Consider the following 11,713-nt stretch of genomic DNA (forward strand, 5'->3'; position numbering starts at 1 on the left):
CAAATTCGGGTTCACAAAACAAGATCGATACTTTTGTGGGTTATATATATAATTAATTTTAATATCAAGAAGTTTTGATAAGAAAAAGAATATATGTATATATATTCACGGATAAATTCTTTCAATATTTTCGACTGATTTTGTCACTATTAAATATATTTAATCACATAGGGACGAAGAAGAAACCTTAAAATCCACTTCAAGAATATTTTGGCAGAAAATATATAAGAATAAATCCTGTAAATCAGCTCCGGTGATTTTTGGAATATAAAACATAAAAGTTCCGGTAATAAATAAAGATACAATACACCTCTCTATAGTTATAATGTTGAGAATAATTAAATTTATTACTAAAAAAGGTTATAATTTAATATAAGTGTAGTTACAAAATTATTATTTTTATTTTTTATTTTATAATTTATATTTTAGTAGTATTAAGATTTCAATTCATTGCTTTAGTAGTATTAGGATAGTACAGAAATTGATATTAAAGAATTATTGTAAAATTAAGTAATCAAATTCGACAACTGTACTTCTTTCCTCAATAATCCAAATAAGTAATAAGTCGTGTATGTTTTAACTGAAAAAGAAATTATTACTGGAATTGGTCAAGAAGATGAATGAGATAATGTTGAGGATGATAGTACACAAATATAAAAAATTTCATGCCAAGAAGCTTTAAACATGCTGGAAAGCTAGCAAGAATTTTGGCTTCAATAAGAATGTATCTATACTAATGACTTATTATGTACCCGTAAAATAAAAGATATAGTAACAAATCTAAAATATAAATTATTATCCCAAATAATTTTAAATAAATATTTTATTTTATTCATTTATGACTTACGCTCAAAGTTTTTATGACTTTCCTGTATAGAGTATCACAGAGATTACGCAGTATATGCAAGTTAATAATTATTTGATGACATAAAATAAAATAAAATCTGATAATTAAAGATAATGTTAACCGGTAATGTAAAGTCAGATATTGCATCTGAGTTGAGATCTGTAGCTTTCCTGTTTGTGATGTATCCACTTAAACACTTAGAGCAGATGTGGATTTTCTTGTCTGGAATATGCCAAAGTTACTGTTATGACCAACAAACAAAATCTCTTTCTCTCTCTCTTACCCAACCTGCCCTTTCTCTCTGTTTCAAACTGCCCCTCCTGCCCGTCCTAACACTTTCCCTCTTTCTCAAGCACCCCTCTTCTCTCTCTCTTACCTTTTGACTAAATTTTCCTACCTGGGTGTCATTTGGTATCACTTATTATCCAGTCTTTCATGGGTTTTTGAGATGGGGTTTTTGTGTTGCAGCTAAAGTTGATTGCTTTTGTGATCTTTGAGAGGCTGATCAGTAGTTTTTTTTTTTTTTTTTGTGCAGATGGTGTTAAGTTTTTTCACTTATTATTGATTTTTTGATGTGTTTTGAGATGGGTTTTTGTGGTTGTAGCTAAAGTTGTTTTCTTTTCTGAGTTATGAGAAGTTGATCAGTTGAGTTTTGTGGAGATGGGTTTGAGTCCTAAGTCTGTAAAGGTTAAGAATTGGGAAGTGAATAGTAGTAGTAATAATAATAAATCAAGAAAGGTGAAAAAGAAGATTAAAGATGCAGCTGAAGAAGAAGATGAAATTGGGTGTTGGGTTAGGTTCAGATTTATGGAGAGTTGCATGCCTTCAAGATCAAAAGTTGATAGTACCATGAGTGGTACTAGTACCAATTATGGTAAGTGTTTTTTTTTTGTGTGTGTGTGTATGAAGATATTTTCTTTCTGTATTACTTTATCTTTTTGGGTTCATGTAAACAAGTAAAGGGGTGTAGTAAGTGACTGGGATTTTTGGGATTAAATTTATGCAGATGAGTGATTTTTAATCGGTGAGAAATTTTAGGTTTTTATAATAGTTGTAAAGCAAAGAACTTGATGTTATCTTTCAGTTTCATATGATAAGTGCTGGTTTTTCTTCCGAATCTAATTCTTTCCTTTTAGAAATGATATAGCTTGTTTGAAGTGGAGTAGATGTTAATTGAAGTCTTTTGCTTTCTGTTTTTGGAAAGAAATTGGGTCTTTCTGACATATCAAAGTTGTTCACTTAATGATTTTGATTGTGCTTTATTGTATGGTGTATGTGTTGTTTGATTGTTTAAGCCAAGATATGTTGTGATCATTTACTATCCAAGCATGTCCATAGATTTCTTTTTATGTAGCACATGCTAAGTTTTGTATGAGACTAATTAATAGCACCCAGTTTGTCTATTCCAATATGCTTGGCCTCTTTGTATTATTCACCAACATTGAAGGATAGAACATTCATTTTGCGTATAGTTTGGGAACAATAAATGAGTTCTTTTCGTGGGGGGTTTACAATAAATGCATTAACATGAAGGTACTATAATAATCAATGAATTTGAGTGTTGTGATGTTACTTTTATCCTTTTCTGGTAAATATGTATGATTTTTATTGACTTGGTGGTCGTGTTAATCAGCAGATAATAAATCCCCAAATGAGAAAAGAAGAGACCAACCAGTTGTTCCTGTGTCATCTACTACCACAAGTAATGCGGAAAGTACTTCATCCACACCAAAATTCAGTGAGGAGCTGAAGATTGCTTCTCAGCTTCGGAAGTTCGGGTTCAATGATCTTAAGTTAGCGACTAGGAATTTCAGACCAGAGAGTCTTCTCGGTGAAGGTGGGTTTGGTTGTGTCTTCAAAGGTTGGGTCGAGGACAATGGAACTGCTCCTGTAAAACCTGGTACTGGGCTTACTGTTGCAGTTAAAACCCTCAATCATGATGGACTTCAGGGTCATAAAGAGTGGCTAGTATGAACTTCCTTCAATTTTTCCTCTTCATCTTTTAATTAAACGTAGGAACCACACTTTTGGTTCTTTTGTTTTCATACTCATTATGAACTTCTTCATGTTCTCTCCTTGTAACAGGCCGAAGTTAATTTCCTTGGCAACCTCCTCCATCCAAATTTGGTTAAATTGGTTGGTTATTGCATCGAAGATGATCAAAGGTTGCTGGTATATGAGTTCATGCCTAGAGGGAGTTTGGAGAACCACCTCTTTAGAAGTATGTGACTGATCATCTAATACTCTTTAATTTTTTTTGTTTATCCCTAATGTAATTGCTTAATCAAAGAATCGAATTAAATGAATGGTTTAATTATTAGGTGTTGCTAATTACTCGTTGCTGAATATCCAGTTTCCCCAACGTGTGAGGTCAGGGGTTCTAGCCAGCCTTTTTTTCCTAGGTTGTATAGAAGATCTAGAGTGTTACTAGGTTCCTCTGAAATTATGGCAAGAATGTGTATGGTGCATCCTTTCTTTGCATTTTCACCTCTTTTGGTTGCACAGCGACCTTATAGTTATGTGACTTTGACTCAAGTTTTAGATCCAGGTAGCTGCTATGCTGAGTCCCTGACTTGTGTCTGGAAAAAAAAAAAAATACTACCTCAAAGCATATAGATTTTGGTATTCACAGATTTGTGACAGTGACAGGATGACAGTTTTGGAAATCCCTGGTCCATTATATACCTATATGTGAATGGATCTGTAGCATATATTTATTTGACCTTTTTTTTCATTGTCCTTTATTAGTCTTGTTCATGACTGTCACAGTACACAGTGGCTGTGGTGAATACAATTTGAGATATTCTTAATCTTTGCAGTGTTTGACACCCTTTGTCCATCGTAGGCTTGTTATTTCCATGGGAAGGAAAGGATTCCAACCTTTTCTTTTTTTTTTTTATCCTGATACTATTAGAATATATATTAACAAAATGAAGTTGTTTACATAGTAGAGTTACTTTTGTTCGTAATTGATGTTTAATTTTATGTGGTGACAACCATGTTATATGCAGAAGGGTCCTTGCCTCTTCCTTGGTCTATCAGAATGAAGATTGCGTTAGGTGCTGCAAAGGGCCTTGCCTTTCTTCATGAAGAAGCTGAAAAACCTGTGATATATCGTGATTTTAAAACATCAAATATTTTATTAGATGCGGTATGTCACTAACATTCTCAACTGGAAATCTTTCAGTTACATATTTCTTTTCTTTCTAAAACATTTAACATTTAACATTTTAGGATTACAATGCCAAACTCTCTGATTTTGGACTCGCCAAAGATGCCCCTGAGGAAGGTAAAACTCATGTATCTACTCGAGTAATGGGAACTTATGGTTATGCTGCTCCAGAATATGTGATGACTGGTGAGTGGTGTTTATTGTTTTTTCTATGGAATTTTTAATGTCATTCATGTAGAAATCATGGATGCACCACTAACCGTTATTTGGTGGTACATAAGTCTAAAATAATTATCATGGATGTAGGACATATGACATCGAAGAGTGATGTATATAGCTTTGGAGTAGTTTTACTTGAAATGCTGACCGGTAAAAGATCCATGGATAAAAACCGACCAAACGGGGAACACAATCTTGTGGAATGGGCAAGGCCACATCTTGGAGACAAGAGAAGGTTCTACCGATTATTAGACCCTCGCCTTGAAGGTCACTTTTCAATCAAAGGTTCTCAGAAAGCTGCCCAGCTGGCTGGGCAGTGCCTGAGTCGTGATCCCAAAAGCAGACCCCGGATGAGTGAGGTTGTGGAAGCATTGAAGCCATTACCCAATCTCAAGGATATGGCCAGCTCTTCCTACTACTTCCAATCTATGCAAGCAGATCATAACCGGTCCAACCGAAATTCTAAAAACGGCGGCAGAACACAGGTAGGATTCATTACAAGGAACGGACAACAACCAATGAGGAGCTTATCCAATCCAAATGGTCATGCTTCCCCATATCACCTTCACCATCCATCACCAAAACCAAATGGGAAAAAATAATAGCATAAAAGATCTTGATTTCACTCATTCTCGGATAATCACAGTGGTTCTGCATATTAGAAGTGGCTTGTATTTTTGCTGTTTACCATTTACCATACCTTGTATTAACTCAAAAAAAAGGAAAAAAGAAAAGCCTCCTTGCTTAATGTAGTGATGTGTAACAAACCCTGGGAGGCTATTCTAATTGATTGTATCATTACTTCCATTTGCTGTCTATGAGATTTGAAGATTGGAGACTGAAAAGCTACTGGAGAAGTAGGCTGAAAGTTCATGTTGATATGTTAATCTTCAGGAAAGGTGAAAGATAAATGAACTGTGGAGCCAATACATACATTTGCTCTTTGTTTCAATGTTTGTTTATGGAATGTGATAACTGGAAGGAGCTACCTTACTCCTTTGTATCTTTGCAATACCCCTTTTTTTTTCTTTTTTCTTTTTTTAAATAAATTTTCCCCATCTTCTGAGCATTATGGAATATGGAGCCAACCCCTGTAAAAGCACCAGCAACTTTTAGAACGAAATGGTGGAGTAGTGGTGTCAAATCAATTATTTTTGTCAATGATTTTGTATGGAGCTAGTGAGGTCTGCACTTGGGAGAGATCAAAACAGAAATGGACTTCATAATACTTAATAAAGAGCTATCTTTACTTTCTTTTGAGTACTGGCTGAATTGAATGCACTATTGTGTTCCACTCAACTTTTTTATATTTTTTTTTTTTTTTTTTTTTGGTGTGTGTGTGTTCTGACTTCTGATATATAATTCATTGATATCCCATAATTTTGGTTTGATTCCCTCAAGCTCTTTTTCTATCTTCATATCTTCTATATGTAAATCAAGTATCTCTGCATCCAAATGCCAGCAAATTCAGAAGCTGCTACTGCTAGTTGAATTTTACATAGCAAATTTCATATTTTGCCCTCCATCCATTCCCCGCTCATTTGAATAATGTGCTTATTATTAATAATACCGACTTTTATCATATTTTATATATAGATTGAATTAGTTCTGAAAATAAAATAAAGAAAAATTCTTACGAATCGGCCCTTTGAATGATGCCCAAATATAGATGCATTCGCTTATAGAAAAGAGAATCAACTCCCATTGTGTATTAGTACTTATCGAATATAAAACAGATTTGCTTCTTTGTTTTCCTACGAACCAAACTATTCTATTATTACCAATTGGCACGAGCCCGGATGGGGCTGGGGACTCCTGTCTCTGGGCCTGGCCTAGGGGCTCAAGGGTATTCCCGAAGCCCAGCCCGTCCTTAGGATGGGGATATTAGGGAATCCCCGACCTGCGGGGATGTGATTACTCCCATACCTGGCCCAGCCCGTTCTGAATTTTTCCTCTATACTAAATAATAGGAACTATTAAAGCAGGTGATGATTGGGCCATATTTGGGCGGCTTGGCACAGGTTTTGTGTAACTAAACCCAACTCACATTAATTCATTTTGCTTTTCATTCCACTCCAATCTGGGAATTAATAAAATTTATAAACAAGCTATATATATAACAATAATGATTAAGAGTTAATTGAGGTGGTATTAATAAAAGGTTAACCATGTATAACTTGTTAAAAGAATTATGATTATATTTACTACTAAATAATGTTGCAGTCAATGGTTAATATTCACTATTATTGTTATTATTAAATGAATAACGTCTTCATTCTTAATTGTGTAATTATAAGTTTATAACCAAAATTAATCGTGTTGGATATATAATCTCACACAAGGGTGTTAATGAGATTTTTATTAATTTTCAACTTTATTATTAAATTATTATTGTATTAATTAAGTCGAAACTTTAATATTAAAAAATAGCAGCAAATGTCACCTTATAATTACTGCCATATGTTATGTGTTTGGTGTGTGTAGAATTCACATATTCTTAACATAAATACATTGTTAAGGTGGTGGTAATTAACAATGATTCTGTTGTGAAAGATTCCTTGAGGTTGAGGAGCCTTAATGATTCATGTGAACAACAATCATATATAATAATTATAATATTTTCTTTTAATTAATGCAACCAATTTAAAACACTTCGTGAAGGGTAAATGGATCATGGAATTCCTTCTATGTATTAATTAATTAATTCTATATATATAGAGTAATACTATACTTACAAAGAAATTTTACAAAGATTTTCATATAAAATAATATGTCAAAAAATGAATGGAAGAGTGAATTTAATAAGTTTGATTTTTTGTTTCACTCTTGCATTCATTTTTTGCCATCTCACTTTGTATAAAAATCTTTATAAGATTTCTTTGTAAGTATAGTATTATTGATATATAATATAGTCATCATCCGTAGGGATTGGGTAGGCCGGGGATAGGGCAGGCCGTGGCATGACCACCTCCGACCCACGGCTCTTCCCCGAGGTCGGGGAATGTCATTGGGCCTAGGCCTATCTCGACCCCCACCAGTTTCTTGGAATCCCTGCGGGTTGGGGCTAGGAGTGAGCGGTTTCGAGGATCCTACATTTTTCGGGAGAATCGGAACTGCACAGTGTAGATTCTTAAATTCAAGGAACCGGAACTTAAAATGTAGGTTCCGGTTCCTTTCCCGGGTACCTTGTAAAAAATAATTACCCTTTATTAGTTTAAAAAATGAAAAAAATACCTTAAAAGTTTACATATACACCCCTAACAAATTTTAATTACTCATTCATTTGTGTCCAATGTGACTCATAAATCCTCTAATTTCTAGACAACACTTGAATTCAATCAATTCATCACAATTCAAATAAAATTCCTCAATCAAAACCAAAACACAAATAATTAATTAAACAATCATACTATAAACCTATAATTTAATATTATAATTAATTAAATTTCTAATCATTTAATTAAGTATTGTACTAATGTTTATAATGAAATATTATAATTAATTAAATAATCATACTATAAATCTATAATGTAATGTTATAATAAAATAAATTTTTAATCATTTAATTAAGCAATGTAATAACCTAGTAAATTACTAATGTTTATAATGTAATGTTATAAATTTATAATTAATTAAGTAATCATTTAACTATATAATGTTATAATTAATTAAGTTATTATAATATAATGTAATGTTATTATTAATTAAATAATTATTTAATTATAATGTAATATTTTAATTAATTAAATTTCTAATAATTTAATTAAGTATTGTACTAATGTTTATAATAGAATGTTATAATTAATTAAGTAATCATACTATAAATTTATAATGTAATGCTATAAATAATTAAATTTTTAATTAGGTATTGTACTAATGTAATAAATTACAAATGTTTATAACATAATGTCATAATTAATTAAGTAATCATTTCATTATGTAATGATATAATTAATTATGTGATCATATTATAATGTAATGTTATAAAGAATCAAGTAATCATACTATAAATCTTTAATATAATATTATAATTAATTAAATTTCTAATTATCTAATTAAGTAATTATTTATTTATAATGTAATATTATAATTAATTAAGTAATCATATTATAAATTTATAATGTAATGTTATAATTAATTAAATTTCTAATCATTTAATTAAGTATTTTGCTAATGTATAATGTAGTAAATTACTGATGTTTATAATATAATATCATAATTAATTAAGTAATCATTTAATTATGTAATGCTATAATTAATTATATGTTCATACTATAATGTAATGTTATAATGAATTAAGTAATCATACTATAAATATTTAATGTAATATTATAATTAATTAAATTTTTAATCATTTAATTAAGTATTGTACATTTTTATAATGGAATGTTATAATTAATTAAGTAATCATTTAACTATAATGTAATATTACAATTGATTAAATAATTATTCAATTAGTAATATATTAATGATTATCAATTTATTTTATATAATTAATTAATTAATTACTAATTTACTATAGATATACTTTGAACTTGATAATTAAAGTACATAACTAAATATTATAATATTATTCAATCAAATATACTATTTTATTCAAGAAATAATTCTTTTAATAACATTAAAATACTATTAATTGGTCCTAATTCCAATTATACACTTAATTAATCAAAATTTTAATATTAATATATGATAATATATTAAAGTTTTTTATATGGTGTAGTTTATATGTAATAAGTATAATTGTATATTTATTTATACATGTTATTGTAAAAATTTAACTTTTTTTCATTTTAATTTGTTTATATGTAAAATTACAAGGGACCCCCATTCTTCATAGATATTTCATTTTAGCCCAAGTTCCAAAATAAGTTCCAAAACAGAGTACCCGTTGTAGGTTCCAAGCAGGTTCCAAGCTAGGTACCTGCTACAGGTTCTTTTTTCCAGGTTTCGGTTCTTACACATGTAGGAACCGAAACCAGAACCGCACAGTGTCGGTTCCAAAAAAAAGGGAACTGGAACCTACCTGCATAGTGTCAGTTCTGGGTAGGTTCCAATTCCGGTTCCGGTTCTACCCGCTACTCATGCTCACCCCTAGCTGGGGCGAGGAAAATGCATAACCCTAATCTTGTTGATCTCCTTAACCATTAGAAAAATAACTAACCTATTGTATTTCAAATTGAATAGGAAAGAAAAAACAACATTCTTCTTCTTCCAATCTAAACCCACCACCATCCACCACCATTGTTTCCCCTTCTGAAACACCACACCCATCGATTGAATCACTAGACCCTATGATCTTTGGTGAAGGCTCGAAGGTTCAAGATGAAATATATGGTAGAAACTACTCGAAGGCCTCATAGATGGTCAAGAACTTAATTTATCTTCACAAAAACTCACCTCACTTTCAGTACCTTAAAGTTGTAGTTCTCCAGTCTCTTGCCAAAACAATATCCAATGGTTTAAAGCAAATGATTAAATATGTAAAAAGACGCAAATGAATTGAGTCCGCCTTGAAGTCAATGTCCAATTCGATCCATTTTAATTCATGCAAAGTTGCTATTCTATATCTCAAGACTTGGATCGATGATAATGATTAGGGCAAAGTGATTCAAGAATGCAAGAGCGCGTCAAACTTAAAGATTGAGAATTTAACTGATCCGGGAGGAGATATGTTTGTTCAAGAGAATGAATTGGTCAATTCGAGTAAAGAATCAAGAATTGAGTTTGAGTAGAAAATGATTGAATAGTATTTAGAGCTTTGTGAGGAAGAGCAAAAGTAAGTTGAAAATGCTAATAAAGAAAGTGAAGAAAAGGCAAGTGATACATTACAGGAGATCAAAGAGTTTGATGTAAGGAAATACGGAATTTAGGCAGGAGAATATAAAACAAGATTTTAATCCCAATTCCTATAAACCTAAGATCAGGGTTTTGATTATATATATTTAATCACTTTATCGATACAAGGTTTAATAAAATTTACTATCTTTGGAGGCTCATTCACTTTAGTTTGTTCTTCAACAAATCAATCATAGTGTATTCTTCTAGATAGTTTATGATTTAGTAACATGGTTATACGAAGACACATCTATCCATGTAGATTTAATGGTATGTGAGGGTTGACGTGCAAGGAGCGTGCAGGCAGCGTGCTATAAGTGAAGAAGCGTGGTTTTGGACTTGGCCTTGGACATCAAGCGTGAGGGAGGGTGTTAAAAGTTGCATTTATCTCACATCGACAAGTTCGTGGGTTGTTATGGTGTATATATGTGGTTGGACTCCCTTCTCTTTTGAGCTAGCTTTTTGGAGTAAGTCAATCTTTGATGAATGAGTGGGTAAATTATGTACCTTGCAAGAGAGCATGAATCTAAATTCTTAATAGAAGTCAGGCATATTAACAAAAATTAAATTTAACATTTACTTTTTTCTTTTCATTTTTGTTTTAAATATATTTTCATTGTTTCTATGCAATATGCAAAAATTTTTGTCCTTAATCTCATACCATGTCTTATTTGGATTTCTCATAAGTCACAAAAAATTCAAAAATTCTCTGTAATGGTGCTCTCGCTAAACGTGAATGAGATCCTTCTGCTTTTCACTGGCTTGAAGGCCAGAGGAATACGCGAGTTTCAAACTTCCGATGAAGTAGAGGAAGAGCGAGACCTATTGGTGGAATGTCTAAAACTGCTCAAGAACCGATATTTGGCCACGTTCAATGATCACGTTAATTTTCATCTTGGAACCATAGTTGAAGCTTTGATGAAACACTGCTTGGCGAAGGTGAAAACACGACATTGAAGGCAATGATAGAGTTGATTGATAATCCACCTCCACCTTCAAATCAACCTTTGCCTCTAGATTAGCTAGAACCGTTGCCGCCGTACGGTGCTAACAAGCTTGGAACCCTAACTTTCCTAATAATTGAACTTGATACAGATATATAGCAATTAAATTCAATGACATATTTGTAATTCAGTTGTTTTAGAAATTAATAATTGAACTTTGTCTCTGATACCAAGTCAATTTATCAAAGACAACAAAAGAAAAGAGAAAAGTGCATAGAAATGTTTAAGTGGAAATTGATTTGTATTTAGGAAAAGATTAACTGACCAATTGTAAAGTCAACATTCTGTTATATACAAAGAAAAAAACAAAAGTTAGTTCTCTTCAAGACGTCATTGTCTTGCCTAAATAAAATTTATTATCGTTGGAGGCTCATTCCCTTAAAATTATTCTTCCACAAATCAATCCAAGTGTAGGATTGCACGAACTCTTCCAGATAGTTCATGATTTAGTATAAGAAGGCATAGCTATCCATGTAGATTTAATGGCATGTGAGGGTCGACGTGCAAGGAGAGTGCTATAAGTGAAGGAGCATGGTTTCGGACCTTGGCCTTGGACGTCGAGCATGAGGAAGGGTGTTTGAAGTTGTGTTTGTCTTACATCGCCAAGTTAATGGGTTGTTATGGTGTATATAT

At 31.9% G+C, this 11,713-nt stretch overlaps 1 protein-coding gene across 4 annotated transcripts; it reads left to right on the forward strand.

Annotated features, from left to right (window-relative positions):
- The first annotated feature begins 1,180 nt into the window (after positions 1–1,180).
- Positions 1,181–5,307, forward strand: LOC116146052 (probable serine/threonine-protein kinase PIX7). 4 transcript variants are annotated; one of them, XM_031431468.1, is made up of 6 exons: positions 1,181–1,721; positions 2,481–2,815; positions 2,933–3,068; positions 3,862–3,998; positions 4,082–4,205; positions 4,326–5,307. In XM_031431468.1, the coding sequence occupies exons 1-6, from the start codon at positions 1,508–1,510 to the stop codon at positions 4,838–4,840; spliced, it is 1,461 nt and encodes a 486-aa protein (XP_031287328.1). In that variant the 5' UTR covers positions 1,181–1,507; the 3' UTR covers positions 4,841–5,307. The 4 variants fall into 4 exon arrangements, with proteins under 4 accessions (XP_031287328.1, XP_031287329.1, XP_031287326.1 ...); XM_031431469.1 differs by having other exon boundaries at positions 2,484–2,815; XM_031431466.1 differs by having other exon boundaries at positions 1,182–1,721; positions 3,859–3,998.
- Positions 5,308–11,713: the final 6,406 nt, after the last annotated feature.

This window comes from Pistacia vera, unplaced genomic scaffold (assembly GCF_008641045.1).
Source record: "Pistacia vera cultivar Batoury unplaced genomic scaffold, PisVer_v2 Contig470, whole genome shotgun sequence".
Classification (NCBI taxonomy): Eukaryota; Viridiplantae; Streptophyta; class Magnoliopsida; order Sapindales; family Anacardiaceae; genus Pistacia; species Pistacia vera.